This window comes from Acipenser ruthenus, chromosome 8 (assembly GCF_902713425.1).
Source record: "Acipenser ruthenus chromosome 8, fAciRut3.2 maternal haplotype, whole genome shotgun sequence".
Taxonomy (NCBI): domain Eukaryota; kingdom Metazoa; phylum Chordata; class Actinopteri; order Acipenseriformes; family Acipenseridae; genus Acipenser; species Acipenser ruthenus.
The window spans coordinates 26,588,267-26,607,000 of NC_081196.1; the positions used below are offsets into that span (position 1 = coordinate 26,588,267).

At 38.1% G+C, this 18,734-nt stretch overlaps 1 protein-coding gene across 3 annotated transcripts in view; it reads left to right on the forward strand.

The window, feature by feature from the left end:
* LOC117407410 (FHF complex subunit HOOK-interacting protein 1B-like) overlaps window positions 1-18,734 on the forward strand; it is a 98,609-nt gene that overhangs the window by 33,801 nt on the left and 46,074 nt on the right. For 2 of the 3 annotated variants that reach the window (XM_034012406.3, XM_059028756.1), the window contains 2 exons: window positions 1,819-2,212; window positions 4,687-5,298. In XM_034012406.3, the coding sequence (XP_033868297.3) occupies window positions 2,084-2,212; window positions 4,687-5,298 (741 nt within the window). In that variant the 5' untranslated portion in view covers window positions 1,819-2,083. The remainder of the gene's footprint in view (window positions 1-1,818; window positions 2,213-4,686; window positions 5,299-18,734) is intronic. The other variant, XM_034922997.2, reaches the window with a different exon arrangement.

Genomic DNA, 18,734 nt, shown 5'->3' on the forward strand with positions numbered 1-18,734 from the left:
TGTGGAGTGCTTGGGATATTCTTGTCACATGCACACTTTGACCAGTCTTGGCCATAAAAGTCTGTAGCTCTTGCAAAGTTGCCATTGACCTCTTGGTAGCCTCTCTGATCAGTCTCCTTCTTGCTCGGTCATCCAGTTTGGAGGGACGACCTGATCTAGGCAGGGTCTTGGTGGTGCCATACACCTTCCACTTCTTAATAATCGTCTTGACCGTGCTCCAAAGGCTATCAAGGCCTTTGATATTTTTTTATACCCATCCCCTGATCTGTGCCTTTCAACAACTTTGTCCCAGAGTTCTTTTGAAAGCTTCTTGGTGCTCATGGTTGAGTCTTTGCTTTGAAATGCACTACCCAGCAGAGGGAACCTACAGGAACTGCTGAATTTATCCTGAAATCATGTGAATCATTACAATTTAATACTGGTGGAGGCCACTTAACTGTGTGTGATTTTGAAGGCGATTGGTCACCGGCGTAAATTTAGCTAGGGATGGTAGGGACATGTCCCTACCAATGTCAAGGGACAGTTGAATTGTCCCTACCAATAATTTTGATAAATCTGAAACGTCTTTTGTCAAGTCATTTTATCCGCTCCACAAAGGGTTAACTCTCTCAAGATCCCCTCGTTGCTCCTCCCTCCTCCCCCCCAAATAGATACATTTTTGTTTCGTCGCTCCACAAAACCTTTGACCAGAACTCATATCCATCATTCAAATGCTGTTTTGCAAACTTTAAATGATTGGCCTTGTGACGTTTTCTTAAGTGTTTTTTTCCTTGGCCTGCAACCGTTGAGACCTTCACCATGCAATACTCGATCTATGGTTGAAATGGAAACCCCAGTCCCACTTGCAGCAAATTCACTTTGAATATCTTTGGCAGTCAATCTCGGATTGTTATTAACCTTCCTCACAATTCTTCTACTTTTTTTTTCCAGACTGAGGAAGCATTGTGACAGTACCATGAGTCTTGTACTTCTTGATAATAGAAACAATAGTTGAAATTGGGATGCTCGAATGCTTGGAAATCTTCTTGTGTCCTTCTCCAGCTTTATGACAATAAATAATTTTCTGCCTAGCTCTTTACTTTCTCCCATATTGACATTGGTAATGACAACAATCATCCTATGCCTAACCCTTTTATACTCTCTAAGAATGTTCACCTACAATCCAGCATTTTCTAGATTTTTCCAGAATTGGGCATGTGTGTGACTGAAACATTCATAATTTATAATATGTTTCTTTTAGTATTTCTTAATTTAGCACTATTGAGTGTTTAATAGTTATGGATGACATATTTGAAATTAGACAAATCGTGGAACTTGCAGTACTAGTAAAGTTGTATCACATTTGATTACACATTGTGTTTAAAAAAACAAAACAAAAACAAACCTACATCCCACCCTACTCTATTTATTCTCGATTGTAAAATACTGGAACTCTAACCTAGAACCCTCTGTGCACCTCTTAGCAGAGTTGCAGACAGCTGCAGTAGAAACTTGTGTATTTTGTTCACATGGCCAACCTCAAAACAGTAGCACTTGATGGCCAGATTTGTTCTTTGTTCAAGTTTCCCAATTTGCTGTTGCATACTTCTCACAGAAACCTACTGTCAAACAGAAATTGAATATTTGCAGAGATTTTTTTTTATACTGGCATTAAAATATTGTATTGTCTTCTGCATTGTGTGTAACTGTGGCTGGGAAAAAAAAAATCTGTGTACAGTAGTCAGTATTAAGACAGTCACAGACACATCAGATTTTTATTCAGCCTCTAGGGTAAATGTATGTATTTAATTATATTAACATACTACTGTTGGTTTTCAGGTCTATCCTCTTACATATCGGGCATGGAGTGGCATTGGCTACAGACTGGATGACAGCACTCACCAAAGAAGCTGATTGGCTGGCTGAGAAAGGGAAGCTGATTGCATTCTCTGATTGGGTAACAAAGCCACAAAATCTCCCTTTTAGTTTCCTTTAAGTCTCCTGCCACCCTCCGTCCTCCCTTTACCCCATCCCAAAACCCTGTCCTTTCACCCCCCTATGTACCTCTCCCCTTGACCTCCGAACCTTGACCTTGGCAAACAGGATGAGCTGGCTGAGCCGGCTGACCCCGCGAGGATCCGGGAATCGGGCCAGTCGGAGTGCAGCGCAGTCCAGCCCTGTCACAGCTGACCCCGAGACCTGCCTGATTGTGTTTAAGAACCACTGGAGACAGGTAGGGGTTTAACCTTTCTAGGACTTTTTCTATTAAGTAGGAACATTGTCCTGAATGTGCGCACATAGTCATTTTAAAGTAGGGGCCCAGTGACATCATATCTCCATAGGGTTGCCACCTCTGACTTATAAAAAACCGGGACAACATTTTGTAAAAAAAAAAAAAAAGTAAAAAAAAAATATATATATATATACACCATCATATATTTTGATGAAACCAATATCCAACTGACCACATACAAGCCTCACAGCAATAGTTCCTACCTATAAAGCAGATGTACTGGCTGTCGCTTGACTTGCTTCAGGTTGACCCTTTTTCTAAAATAAATAAATTTACGCTTCTTTGATAAAGTCTTTTTTATGCTATGCTATATCATATATCTATATACAGCTTACTAAATGTAGGGTCTTTTAGTTATGAAGAAAATATGATCTGCCATTAGCTGTAGCTCTACATGCCTGATAATGTGATTAAGCTTTTTGGGATGTAAAGGAAGCAATAGTACTGTGAGGAGTTACAGTGTTATTATTAATAATACTGTCTCTGAAATTACTTCTCACAATAAGCGGCAAAAGCTAATCGTTAAAAATGTTAAAATCAGGTTAAAAACACAATATGCTAAATAAATGTATAATTTAGTAATATGATGTGCATCCCTCATCCCAGTTTCCACTTGTATTTGTAATTTAGTTTTGTAGCACAAAGAAGGTCTTTCTGTTTTGAATTCAGTGCGTGATAATTTTCCAGAGTTCAAACGGAGTTGAAGTTCTGACTTGACCACAGCAACCGACATCCTGGTCATTTTATCTTCCATATGACTAAAGACATGCAAATGCATTACTGACAGGAACTGAGAAAACAAAAGAAGCAACCTTTAGTAATTCAGTTGCTTGTGCTTCCTTGTGAAAAAAATAAACCCATTTTTTGTCTGGTGTTAGATCTTGAGGTATGGTTATGATTACATCTTTAAGTACAGTAAATTCTCCATGACTGTCTCCCAGGATACTGTTACCATATAGATAATTTTCCATTTTGGATCTTATTATAGTTTCCATAAGTTTACATATAATAGAAGTCAAGCTTATTGGTCTGTAGTTACCTGGTTCGGTTTTGTCTCCCTTTTTGTGGATCGGTATTATGTTTGCAATTTTCCAGTCTGCCGGTACAACCCCTGTGTCAAGAGACTGTTGCATGATCTTGGTTAGCGGTTTGTAAATAACTTCTTTCATTTCTTTGAGTACTATTGGGAGGATCTCATCCGGCCCAGGGGATTTGTTTATTTGAAGAGCTCATAGTCCCTTTAACACTTCTGCCTCTGTTATGCTAAAGTTATTTAAAACTGGATAGGAACAGGTCGACATGTGCGGCATGTTGTCCGTGTCCTCCTTTGTAAAAACCTGTGAAAAGTAATCATTTAATATATTTGCTATTATTTGTGTCTCTTAGACATTTAACCTCCTCTTTGAATGTTCTCTTGCTGTTATAATATTGGAAAAATATTTTGGAATTGGTTTTAGCCCCCTTAGTAATATTGATTTCTATCTTTCTCTTGGCCGTTCTAACTTCCTTTTTGACTTATATTTGCAGTTCCAAGTACTCTTTCTGTGTACTTTGTTTTTGGTCCCTTTTAAATGCTCTGTAAAGTGCCTTTTTTTGCTGAATATTTTTTTTAATTGATCTATTAAACCATTTTGGCCATTTTGTTTTAGATTTAGATTTGTCTACTTTTGGGATGTAATTGTTTTGTGCCTCTAATACTACATTTTTAAAAAACAGCCATCCTTTTTCTGTGGATGTTTTCTCTATTTTACTCCAATCTACTTCTGTTAGTCTCCGTTTCATACCTTCATAGTTTGCTTTTCTAAAATTGTAAACCTTAGCTTTAGTCATTACTTTTGGGTTTTTAAAAAATATTTCAAATGAGACCATGTTGTGGTCTGAGTTTGCCAATGGCTCTCTGACCTCTGTTTTAGTTATTTTGTCTTCATTATTTGAAAAGACTAAATCAAGGCATGCCTCCCCTCTAGTCGGTGCCTTGACAAATTGCGTTAGTAAGCAGTCATTTGTCGTATCCGCCATTTCAATTTCGTCCATCATGTCCCCCATCGGGTTTTCCCATTTTATACGGGGGAAGTTGAAATCCCCCATTAGTATGGCTTTTCCTTTTCTACACGTATTTCGAATGTCATTGTACAACAGATTATTTTGCTCAGCGTAGGAATTTGGCGGTCTATAGCATGCTCCTATTATTATGCCCTTTGAATTCGTGTCCATTATTCTGACCCATATTGATTCTGCATTGTTTTCTTTGTCCTGATTTAACACCTGGTATCAATAGATACAATATGTAATAGTTTACATCTGGTGTCAATAGATACAGGCGTAGATTGCCCAGTGAATCTGTATCGGTTTACCTATAGGAGAGTAGGTTTAGATGCCACTGTAGCCCTTAACTTTGCCACTCTCTCTTCCAGGTGTCATGGATCCTAGAGGAGCGGGATCCATCCCCAGGCCAGGGTGATGAGTTGAGCGCTGTGAGGAACCACACTGACCAAATGCTGTGTCTGATGGTGGAGGAGTGCCTGGGAAAGCAGGCCACCATGGGGCCCATCCTAGAACTGGTGGTCTCTGAGAACATCCTGGGCAGGCTGGTGCATTGGCACCTGGTGCGTGGTCTGGACCCTGACAGCCAGGGGGCGCTTCTGAAGCTGTTTGAGATGCTGATCGGGCAATCCCAGCAGCCCCTACTTCGGCACAAGCCTGTGCTGCAACCTTTGCTGACCCTGCTGAGTGCATGCACCGACCCCCTGCACAGCACCCCTACCCTGGAGGGGAGCCTGGTGCTGCTGCTAAACCAGGTGTGCGTCTCCATGGCGAGGGAACCCTCCACCCTTGAGCTGTTTTTCCACACACCCACCCAGCAGGGACCCACCAACCTCTTCATCTTTTCTCTGCTTGTTCCCTTCATCCATCGTGATGGTGCTATTGGGCAGCAGGCCCGTGATGCGCTCCTCCTTGTCATGGCCACCTCTGCTGGCAACCAAGTGGTGGCACAGTACATCTCAGAGAACTCCTACTTCTGTCCGGTGAGTGTCGACATTATTATTTATTTATTTATTTATTTATTTATTTATTTATTTATTTATTTCTTAGACTCCCTTATTCAGGACGACTTACAGTTGTTACAAAATATCACAATACAAAGTATCACATTACAAAATATTACATTATAGATAAGAGCAGTTATAAAGTACATTAAAATCAGTAGAAGGTAAGGTCAAATTCAAATAAGTGCAAAATAAAGAATACAGTAAATAATTACATTTAAGAGTGAATTCAACTAAGGGCAATTAAACTTAGATAGATCAGCGGTGTGGGAGGAAGGGGTGGCGGGGGAGGAGGTCTGATTTAGAGAGGTTGAGTTTAAGGTGATGCGAGTGCATCCAGGAGGAGATGGCCGAGAGACAAGTAAAGATAGGGGAGGAAATGTCAGATTCAGAGGGTGGAAAGGAGCGGAAGATCTGGGCATCATCAGCATAGAAATGATACGAGAAGCCATGGGAGGAGATGCGGGACCTAGAGAGTGGGTGTAGAGAGAAAACAGGAGGGGTCCCAGGACTGAGCCTTGGGGGAGGCCTGTTGAGAGCAAGAGGCAGAGGGTGAGCCATGCCAGGACACCCGGTATGTGCGTTCGGCGAGGTAGGAGGAGAACCAGGCAAGAGCAGTGCCGGACAGTCCCAGGTCAGCGAGGGAGGACAGGAGAATAGAGTGGTCGACTGTATCAAAGGTAGCTGAGTGGTCGAAGGGCAGCAGAGAACATTCAAATGCTTTTTAATTTTCTCCGTATCCTAGCGCATTAAAGTTTTCTTCTGTGAAAGTGTTTCATGGCGGCCCGTCCTTTTGTTATAGAGAAAAGTCGAGATGGGACAACTTGGGTGAGTTTGTTTAGATGTTTGCTGCACAAATTTAGGGCATTTCAAATGCATAACTAATACAGAGAACCTCGCTGAATACCAAGCCTCGTACCAAGGCTCAATGCAAGTTTTAACATGCCAGTAGAACTGGCTTGGCTTTGTTTTGTCAACAGAGATATGGCAGTTTGAGTACATTTTTAAAAAGCCATATTTGCATACATTTTCATAAATGATTACACACAATGTATTTTGAAATATTGAACCTTGGATAAGAATTATATAAAAGGGCTTCTATAAATGACTTCATAACCACTGAGAAATCATGTTGCACACCTTGTGATGCTGAACAGAGCTAACAATGTTATTGTAATACCTTTAGCTAATACAGAGCCAACAGTATCATAGTCCTCCTACTACAGAGCAGTAGAAACCTCAAAACTTTCATCCATCAATCAGGAAGCTCTGTTACAGTAGGTGACAGCAGAACATTGATAGAATGTCTAGGTAATACAGCATGCATACATTAAATCATTGAAAATAATGAAAATTAGACATTTTATGAACAACTTTCATTCCCAATGTTTTCATAACATGTAGAAAGAGTGGTGCATGATTTACATTAAATAAAATATGTTGCCAAAACCCAGGTTTATCGGTTTAAAAAAATTCAAATCGAGTCTTCGGGGTATTTTTCCGGTTATTGTTAGCTAAAAACGAAAAATTCAAGCCCTACATATGCAGTACACAAATAAATTATTGACTGTCTGAACAAAATTATTGTACTGTCTGAACAAAACTAAAGGGAAATACACAATGCATTTAACTTGTTAGATTTGCACTGAATTGTGCAAAAAATATATGTACCCACCAATCCCTATCACTAGTATGCAGTGTAGTCTAACCTTGCTTTTCTGACACGTGCTATGAGACTGTTGTGTACAACATAGTTTAAAAGGGAAGTATTATCATGACTCGTGCTTAGTCAAGTCTAAAGTCCTCTTCTAGCCTGCAGGCTCTATTGTGTGCTTGTTTTGCTAGCCTTGCTGTATCAGGTGTTGACAGTCAGTTGTAACATGTTTAGCTGAAACATATCACTGAAGTAACCACGTAGATTATAGGAACTGCATACTTTATTATGTGGTGGGAATTAAAGTGTTAGATTCCATTTAACTGCAAGAATAGACCTGTTTTAAACACTTTTTTTTTTTTTTTTATAAATTTAGTCGTCGCCAATTATTTTTTACCCCGGTTTTCACCCCAATTTAGCATGCCCAATTATTATCTGTATCCCCGGCTCACCGCTCGCAACCCCCCCGCCGACTCAGGAAACGGAGGCTGAAACACGCGTCCTCCGAAACGTGCTCCTTCCAAACCGTCATTTTTCGCACTGCAGATCCACAGCAATGCTACCAGACCTATAGTGCCGGAGGACAACACAGATCTGGCGGCTCCGCTGCAGAGCCACAGGCGCCCTATCGGCCACAGGGGTCGCTGATGCGCGGTGAGCCGTGGATTCCCCTGCCGACCTAAGCCCTCCCTACCCGGGCAGCGCTCAGCCAATTGTGCGCCGCCCCCTAGGAACTCTCGGTCACGGTCAGCTGTGACATAGCCTGGATTCGAACCAGCGATCTCCAGGCTATAGGGCACATCCTGCGAGGAGTGCCTTTACTGGATGCGCCACTCGGGAGCCCCTGTTTTAAACACTTAAACTTATTTTGAATGTTTATAACCAATTGAAAAAAAAACATCATGAGAAGCCCTTTTTTCTGTTACTTTTTTTTATACAGTCACGGTGCCCGAGTGTCAAAACTCGCTTCAATGACTATGAGAATGAGAATACATCAACACAGACTCAGTCACAGTTGCGAAACTCTGACCAATATGATATTGACAGATTTCTGAATTTGCCCCCAAAAGGTCAATCAAATATCCCTGATGTCTGCTGCAAGGGTATTCATTCTAATTGGGTGCCATCAGAATCATATGATCTTCCTCATGTACAACAAGGAAAACAAACATGTCATTTTCAGTTTAGCTGGTTGAAAAGATACACTTGGTTAGCTTACAGTTCAGAACTTGAGGGTGCCCTTTGTAAGACTTGTGTTTTGTTTGCAAATACCGAAGTAGGGCATGGAGAGCATCAAAATGAAGGAAAACTTGTTACAGAACCGCTAATTAAGAACATAAGAAAGTTTACAAACGAGAAGGAGGCCATTCGGCCCATCTTGCTCGTTTGGTTGTTAGTAGCTTATTGATCCCAGAATCTCATCAAGCAGCTTCTTGAAGGATCCCAGGGTGTCAGCTTCAACAACATTACTGGGGAGTTGGTTCCAGACCCTCACAATTCTCTGTGTGAAAAAGTGCCTCCTATTTTCTGTTCTGAATGCCCCTTTATCTAATCTCCATTTGTGACCCCTGGTCCTTGTTTCTTTTTTCAGGTCAAAAAAGTCCCCTGGTCGACACTGTCTATGCCTTTTAGGATTTTGAATGTTTGAATCAGATCGCCGCGTAGTTGTTCAAGACTGAATAGATTCAATTCTTTTAGCCTGTCTGCATACGACATGCCTTTTAAACCCAGGATAATTCTGGTTGCTCTTCTTTGCACTCTTTCTAGAGCAGCAATATCCTTTTTGTAACAAGGTGACCAGATCTGAACACAATATTCTAGGTGAGGTCTTACTAATGCATTGTAAAGTTTTAACATTACTTCCCTTGATTTAAATTCAATACTTCTCACAATATATCCGAGCATCTTGTTGGCCTTTTTTTATAGCTTTCCCACATTGTCTAGATAAAGACATTTCTCAGTCAACATAAACTCCTAGGTCTTTTTCATACATTCCTTCTTCAGTTTCACTATCTCCCATATGATATTTATAATGCACATTGTTATTGCCTGCATGCAGTACCTTGCACATTTCTCTGTTAAATGTAATTTGCCATGTGTCTGCCCAGTTCTGAATGCTGTCTAGATCATTTTGAATGACCTTTGCTGCTACAACAGTGTTTGCCACGCCTCCTATTTTTGTGTCGTCTGAAAATTTAACAAGTTTGCTTACTATACCAGAATCTAAATCATTAATGTAGATTAGGAATAGCAAAGGACCCAATACTGATCCCTGTGGTACACCACTGGTTACCTCGCTCCATTTTGAGGTTTCTCCTCTAATCAGTACTTTCTGCTTTCTACATGTTAACCACTCCCTAATCCATGTGCATGCATTTCCTTGAATCCCTACTGCGTTCAGTTTGAGAATTAATCTTTTATGCGGGACTTTGTCAAAAGCTTTCTGGAACTCTAAATAAACCATGTTGTATGCTTTGCAGTTATCCATTGTCAATGTTGCATCCTCAAAAAAGTCAAGCAGGTTATTTAGACACGATCTCCCTTTCCTAAAACCATGCTGACTGTCTCCCAGGATATTGTTACCATATAGGTAATTTTCCATTTTGGATCTTATTATAGTTTCCATAAGTTTACATATAATAGAAGTCAGGCTTACTGGTCTGTAGTCACCTGGTTCGGTTTTGTCTCCCTTTTTGTGGATCGGTATTACGTTTGCAATTTTCCAGTCTGTCGGTACAACCCCTGTGTCAAGAGACTGTTGCATGATCTTGGTTACCAGTTTGTAAATAACTTTTCATTTCTTTGAGTACTATTGGGAGGATCTCATCCGGCCCAGGGGATTTGTTTATTTTAAGAGCTCCTAGTCCGTCCCTTTAACACTTCTGCCTCTGTTATGCTAAAGTTATTTAAAATTGGATAGGAACAGGTCGACATGTGGGGCATGTTGTCCGTGTCCTCCTTTGTAAAAACCTGTGAAAAGTAATCATTTAATATATTTGCTATTTTTATTTCTTCGTCTATGATTTTGCCATTTGTGTCTCTTAGACATTTAACCAACTCTTTGAATGTTCTCTTATTGTTATAATATTGGAAAAACATTTTGGAATTGGTTTTAGCCTTCTTAGCAATATTGATTTCTATCTCTCTTTGGCCTTTCTAACTTCCTTTTTGACTTTGTTTTTGGTCCCTTTTAAACGCTCTGTAAAGTGCCATTTTTCACTGAATATTTTTTTTAATTGATCTATTAAACCATTTTGGCCATTTTGTTTTAGATTTAGATTTGTCTACTTTTGGGATGTAATGGTTTTGCACCTCTAGTACTACATTTTTAAAAAACAGCCATCCTTTTTCTGTGGATGTTTTCTCTATTATACTCCAATCTACTTCTTTTAGTCTCTGTTTCATACCTTCATAGTTTGCTTTTCTAAAATTGTAAACCTTAGCTTTAGTCATTACTTTTTGGGTTTTAAAAGCTTGGGATATAAGCTAGAATGTTGTAGACTCATGAATCTTCACAGAGTAGTGGAGGCCTATGGAATTAATGTGTGCTTGTGGCTTGTGTCCCGCCCCTATGTATTATTATTTGTATTTTTGTTTGCGGCGCGGATAAAAGCGCAGCGTCTTTTATTATTATATTTAAAAACCCTGTGAGGATGCATGGCTGATCAGCTACTGATTATTTAACTAGCTGACAGTCATGCATCCTTACCAAACACGTGCAGACTCTGGCCGATGAGTAATAAGATAATTAATAACTAGTTAATCCCTCAGCCAGAGTATATAAACCTGCAGCTGTCTGCACTCGGGGTGGAGTGTACAGAGGAGAGTACGGGAGAACACGGGAGAGCGAGCAAAAACAATTGCTATATTTAATATACTTGTTGCTGTTTATTTGTTTGGCCAACGCGCCTTTTTGTTTTGTTTTGTTGTTTGTTTAAATATTTTATTTTTGTTTTGTTTATTAATAAATACGCTGAGTGCCGTTGCACTCAGCTTCAACCGCCCATCCATTGTTTTGGTTTCCACTTCCTGGTCCGTGACGTCACCACTGTGAGCCAGACTGCCACAGTGCTCTATTAAAAAAATGGCCTTGATCATGACTAGAGCCCCGTGAAATTATTACAGATACACACTCAAATAGATGTATATTAATAATAGTATACATCATGTTTTAACTACATACATATTTATTAAACACTATCCGATTATTTTTTTTTTTTACATTTTGACAAACAGACCTCACACAGAAAAATAATTTAGTTAGCATAATTTGTCATTAGTGGCATTAATGGTAACATATAGTCCCCCACTCTTTGGTCAACTGCCTATTTACAGTAAATACTGCCCATGCCCTCTATAAAAATATAATAAGATCAAATTTAAAAATATATATTTCCACTGCCCTACGATTGTGGATCTTTCATAATAATTGCACATACAGCAACCTACCCATTAAAAAAAAAAAAAACAAAAAAAACATAGGAATTTTATTTCAATCCCATTGCACTGAAGCAGTATGCAGCAAGCTTGGGATTACTCAGTATTTAAACACTAAGCAAAGCAGATTCATTCATTCAAATCAGTTCTAAACCAAAACAGCATTTGCTCCAGTGCCACTTGAAATGAAACAAAGAATTAGCATACTAATGCAAAATATAGATGAACCCGACTTATATCACCTTGCTTAATATCATACTCCGTTTATTATCACATTTTTTCAAAAACCACTCGCCATGCACCACAGGTTCTTTGAAAAATTACCTGTCTTAATATCATCTCACAAACCTGCTTATTGTCACATTTTGTGCAGCCTGTCAAATGCTGTGTAGCCAGGCTTTACTAAGTAACCATAAAGGCTCACATACATAATTAGAGAGAAAAAAATTGTTTGGTATTCTGTCCTAAACCAGCAGATTGCCAATCCCAAACTATGTGGACATAAATTATGTATTAAATAAACTGGGACATTTTTTCATTTGTTAGGAAAGCATTGGTATAAATTAACGAAATGTAGAATATATATATATATATATTTTATTATTATTATTATTATTTCTATTGTTTATTCTTTTCTATTCAGAAACTGCTGAAAGAATGTATTTTCAAAGTATAAACATATAACCCCCCCCCCCCCCCCCCCCATTAGTTTTAAATGAAGCTGCCGACTTGAGAGCATCATGAACTAGGAACGTATATATCACAGGAATAGAGATTTTGTATGCATCCACGTATGTACATGAAGATTACAAGGATAGATAGTTGTCAATATAGTGTTCTGTTTCCATGGCAACATTAACATGAGTACTTGTTTTAATCCATTACAAAAAACTTTGTTAACCCTCCTATTGTGTTCAGAATTTAGGTATGTCTGTTATGTTGACCTGGTGCAATTTCAAACAAATTGAAACAGCCTTGAATGTATCTTTTTATTTTTCTTTGCATAGCTTTTACTCTTATGTTAAATGGTAGAAATTTAATGTAAACTCCAGTTTATCATAAACTCAAATATATTTCATTGTATCATAACTTATTGAAATACATTTTATGTTCTAAAAGTTGGTATTTCAAGATATTTCACAATTAAACATACTATTTATGAAAGCAGAAAAAAATACGGCAGCTTAGTCACATACTAAAAAAATTGATCAAATCAATTTTTTCAATCAACAAATGTTCCTACATATTTAAATGCTTAACTGAAAAGCAGTAAATTCAGTGTTGTAAAATATTTTGTTTTCTGTCCATCGAGGGGGGGGGGGGGGGGGGGGGGGGTGCACCTGGGGGGCACCTTCGGGCAATATTTAAATATATACAAAATCGTAATTTTGTGTGCATTTCACCATTAAAATATGCACAGACCAAGTGAGTTTCATAAGGAATAAGACATCAAACACAAGTCTAAAAATATTTATGTAAGATTCAAAGCAACAAGGCTACGTATTAACTACGTTGCAAATCAGATGTTGAATAAATAAAATGCAATGACATAATAAACAAATAGCCTGCTTGTACTGTGCTTTCTATTCGAAACGTGTATATTCACACGTTATAAATTGTGGTGGTCTCGTAACACAGATCAGACTTGAAAACATGTTACACACACACGCTAATTGGGAAAGTTACGCCTTTCGTACATTCGTTGGGTAGATGCATTGGAAAACAAAGTTACAGTTTTAAAGGCAGCGCGCTACTGCTTAGCATTTAGTAGCAGCTGTTACTTTTTAATGTAGGCTTGGTAGATTTTTAGATGTATTTCTGTTCTCGCTACCTGTCTGTAAAGCTGTAATTAGCATAGTTTAATCATGGGCTGGATTAAATCAAGCACAAGTATTTTGTAGCTCTACATTCCTTAATGAAAACTGATGGCAATTTCCTCTCACTGTGAGAAGGATGTAGTCACTACACTACACACTGCTGATTTCGTAAAATACATATATCCTGTATGGATACACACGGCTTGATAAACTTGATAAACTTACCAAATAGCAAAAAATTCGCAATCCGGGGATACAGAGCAATAAACCTGTTAGCAATCGAGCTAGTCGCATTGCTTTTATCTGTGAGTAATTCGTTAGAGTGAAAGAAAGATCGAATGAGTCAATATCGTTGTAAATTGATTTGTTTAGGTTTTGTTTTTATTTGAATTGTTTTATCTTAGTAGTTTCACCCACTTCCTCATTTATAAACATCTTGCATCCCTCCCCGCCTTCCTTTTATATACGTCTTGCATTTCTTTTTTAAATTTTGGAAATCCCTCATTACATTGCGGTCAGTTACAAAATATTCAACTCAAAATGTAACAATCACAATGAAAAACTATTTTCTACTGGAAGCTAAAAATGAAAATGGCAGCTTGTCATGCCGGATAGACTTCCATTAAAACAGACGTAAACTTACCTTGTTAATCTGCCTTCCTTAACGATGGGCATCTCTTCTGAGTTCTTATCGAAAACATAAACTGTCACTTTCTACTTGAATCCATACAAAAAAAAAATCTCACATTCCAAATACAGTACTAGCATGAGCCTACTGATGGAAATGATCATGCCTCACTGGCCTGGGCGGTTGCAGTAACAGTTCTAAAAGGGAATAGTGAATAACAAAAAACACGACAGAGAAGACAGCACCACTACAAATACAGTTTAGAGCACGACTTCTATGGTTTAATTAAATTAAAATAAGTGGCATACACAACGTGAACTGGTTCTTACTACAAGTAAAAAGAAACGCAGGAAGGTTATGATTTGTTTATTGAGAAATATATTGACACATGTTAACAGTTAAATATCCTTTCTTCTCGACTGTTTAAATGTGGTTCTGGAAGTTACAGAGATTAATTTGTAATGTTTTGCCATCCCACATTATTAAACACACAGTTCTCATAGCGAAACCAGCAGCTAGCTCAGGATACATTTGTAAGTAAACGCTGTGTTTCACATGACAGTGCTTGGTGCTGATATTATCAGTGATAGGTTGGAACAATGAACGCTCGCCCTCGCATAGCAATGCTTAGTGCTAAGGGCAGCAGTGTGGAGTAGTAGGGCAGCAGTGTGGAGTAGGGGTTAGGGCTCTGGACTCTTGACCGGAGGGTCGTTGGTTCAATCCCTGGTAGGGGACGCTGCTGCTGTACCCTTGAGCAAGGTACTTTACCTAGATTGCTCCAGTAAAAACCCAACTGTATAAATGGGTAATTGTATGTAATAATAATGTGATATGTTGTAACAATTGTAAGTCGCCCTGGATAAGGGCGTCTGCCAAGAAATAAATAATAATAATAATAATAATAATAATTGGTTGAAACGCTAAATGACAGCACGCAGTCGGCAATACTAATTGGTTGAAACGTTGATTCGTGATGTTCTTGCAGGCAGTGCAAATGCTCATTCATAAACTAAAGTTAATGAGAAAAGTTGCCGGTGCGGCCGCACCCCCAGCACCCCCACTTCCCACGTCCCTGAAACCGTGGGTACGGTACACTTAACTCACAAACTCAAAAACACAAAATTCGACCAAATTTCTCATCCTTGACCTTTATTATATTAATATAAATTTTAAAAAAAGCGAAAATAAAACAATTAATTACTATTTGTTTATTTAGCAGACGCCTTTATCCAAGGCGACTTACAGAGACTAGGGTGTGTGAACTATGCATCAGCTGCAGAGTCACTTACAATTACAACTCACCCGAAAGACGGAGCACAAGGAGGTTAAGTGACTTGCTCAGGGTCACACGAGTCAGTGGCTGAGGTGGGATTTGAATCAGGGACCACCTGGTTACAAGCCCTTGTCTTTAACCACTGGACCACACAGCCTCTAAACTTATTTACAAAAATATAGTCAAACATGCTGTCCAGCTGTACCGTACCTACGGCTCTTGTTGCATTCGCGCAGCTTCTTTTTTTTTAAGCACCCAAACAAAAAACTAGAAAAAACAACAACTATCCTTAAACGGGATATCTTTGGCAAATCATATTTTTAAAACCTTATTTTTTCCCCTTCAACAGAACTAATTGAACTTTATTAAGTCTATATAATCAGTAGAATGTGTGGATTATAAAGACATTCCTAAATATATTTACAAAATATAGCGATACAAGATACAGCTGTACCGTTGGTCTATTAATTTTTTAACACTATTTGTTTGCACTTCTTTTGGCAAAATGAATGAATTAATAACAATAATTAATGACAACTGTCTTTCGTTGCGTGTGACGTCAGTAGCACGGCTCGTTTCTGCAGTGGAAAAACAACTCAGGCTCTCCCCTTAACCGCACCCCAAAGGCTCGGTACAACCCCATCGTGGCTCGGTTGTACAGTGGAAAAGAGGCATAAGGTTCCTTTTATCAAAGTTATTCTAATCAAGGAAGAAGTCTTCTAAAAGGCCTAGAAGTCTGTGCTCGGACTTTACCTCCTCTAGGTTTGAGGAGGCTCAGTGTTCAAGATTGGAGGATGTCATCGTGTCAATCTGGAATTCAGGTCAATCTTGGTTGAACAGTAGGCCTCAGTTTTATCACTTATTGATTGCTATAGTTACCGAACTCGTCTTACTCCCTTTCTCGTCATCTTGTTACACTTCTGATGATGCAGTGCAATTATAAAGATGTTTGACCCTTTAATGCACTTTTATGGTCTTACAAGTAATTAAAAGTATTTAATTTGTTTTGGCCTACACAGCACTGCCAGATTATTATTTTTATCTTTAGCAACACCCCTCCACATTTTGAAAATAACCAGCCAGAAAGTAGCCAAATTGTGTTTTTTAAAACCAGCAAAAAACAGTAATTCAATGTAAGTATAAATAAGTGCTACACAGGGGTGGGAGTGTTCCGGCTATAGACGATCTTCCGTCTTAAAAATATTTAGGGAACTGTAAAAAATTAGTGTGTGTTTGGAATGTGTACTGTAGCAAAAGTTGTTTTCAGCTTCTTGCAATTTACCGTGAAAAATGTGCATTTTATTTTCCTTACAGTATTTGACACTGTAAAGTCATACTTTTATCAGAGCTGTGCATTTGGTTACTATGGCAACGGGGTCAAACAAATACCGACTTCATGATTGGTGTTCGAGTGGTACCTATACTAGTCTGTACATTGACCTAGCGAGTCAGTGGCATATATGATGTTACAATTTACTAATACCTTGAAGGTATCTGTGGTTTTAAAACTTATAATTATTTCTACGTAGTATAAGAAATGTAAAGAAAAATACAAAAAACTTTGTAATTTAAGGTTTGCCTTCTGTATACGATTATTGATTTAAAGGCAGCACGTTCCTTTTCAATAGAATTTCAAACAATTTTAAAAGGTTTACAAAACTTGAAAATGTCGCTGAATTCACATGTCATTCAGTTGTTTTTTAAAAAATATCTATTTTTGTCTACTTGTTACGTTTTTTTTGCAGCCAAAACATTTATAGAACATTGATACATTTTTAAAGATTGTTTCACTAGCGACTCGAGTTTGAATGCTGTTTGACCTTTGAAGAAGTGGAAATACTTCCAAGGTTAGCTCACAGATATTCTATTTAATAGAATGGAAATAAGTAGAATGTCTTTGGTTAGCTGTACCTGAGAAAATGCAGTGAAAACGAGCAGCCACACTTAGCTGGAAACTAGGTATTCTCAGTACAGTAATAAGCTTTCAGTTTTGGTTTGAAGGCAGTAGGAGTATAACCTGGGTTTCTAACAAATAAATCAGTGAATTTAAATATTTTGTTTAAACTTGGCAAGTCAACATTTAGAGCGAACATTTCTAACAAATAAATCTATAAAAAAAAAATACATATAACTTAACTCTTTTTTTGTTAGTTTTATTTAAACTTGGCGATTCAACAGTTACCTGACAGATACATCTGAAAAACATTATCGTTCAGCAATTAAATCTTAGGTTTTCACAAAATACAGTATGCACATCGGGAATAAAGCGAACGACATGAATACAGCACGAGTACAAAAAAAATGTAGCTAGTCATGAAAAAGACTCCTTTTCCTCCTTTTGTGGAGACGAAATAAAATAATTAAAACACAGAAGAGCATGGGAACACCACACACTAAAAAAGGAAACAGTTTAGGGAATACTACCGGCTTGTTAAAGAGCTAATGTGATTATTATTACTGGTCAACATTATTAAAACAAAGAAGCATCATTTTACAGAAATACAAAACCAGTGTGTGGCGCTCCCCGCCTCTTTGACTAAAATTAAGGTGAAATGAAGACAAATAAAACAAATGTATTTCTATATTTGCTCGCTTCATTCACGCCACTCGCTTCGCTTGTGTTGTGCATTACTCCATTTAAATCAATAGTTTTAATTATTTTTGATTCGCAAGCTCGCGTCCGGTGTGCATAGCTCTTAACATGTAAGCCCATGCCCATTGATGTGTTTGATTTGGCATTGTATGTTGCAGAGCTGCGCTTACACTCCGGCTTCTAAGAGTGTGTTTGTTAACATTTATGTATTTAGCTAAATCTGGACTTTTTTTTGTTAAATCTAGGAAAAAATATGCGATTTACATTAATCTAGGAAAAATCTTTTTTTTTTTTTTACTTATCGGCACTGTTCACTGCAGTTTCACTGACACACTTGCCACTTCAAACATAATTTCTCCAGTTCTACAAGTTGTAACAAACCCAATCCTTAGGCAACGTCCAATAACTAGTATTTTGTGACGGAAATACAAATAAGCTACCCTGAACAATATAAACTCTCCAAAGCAGTAGGATTGCGCGACAGAACCAAGAAAAATTGCTGGGTAAGGCAGGATTGTTTACAACACATAGAAAATAGGAAAAAAAAATTAAACCAGAAGGAAACACCAGAATTCAAATAGCAGATATTATTGAATATGCGTGGAATATTATACTTGTAGACAGATCTATCAAACATTTGATGTACATGGGTTTTAATCAGACAGCATTTGGACCAGTCAAAATGTTTACCAGAAACCACATTAATACCAGTCATATAGGACAGATCAAGCTTTCAGTAATGTACAGCTTAATATGTCCATATTGATTAAAGTGTTTACCAAAGAGTCCACCAGGCAGTCCTTATAGAAAAAAATTAAACAACCACAACCAATACTTTAAAAGACCCAGGCTGTTATATCAGGTCCGTATTGAGAATGCAGTTGAGCCAGAACAGTTTAAACACAAAACAAAAAAAACTAAATGACACTTCTGAGCGAGGTGCTCGTTAAACCCTGATAAATAAACAAAAATGAGACTTCTGTGCGAGGTGCTCGTTAAACCCTGATAAATAA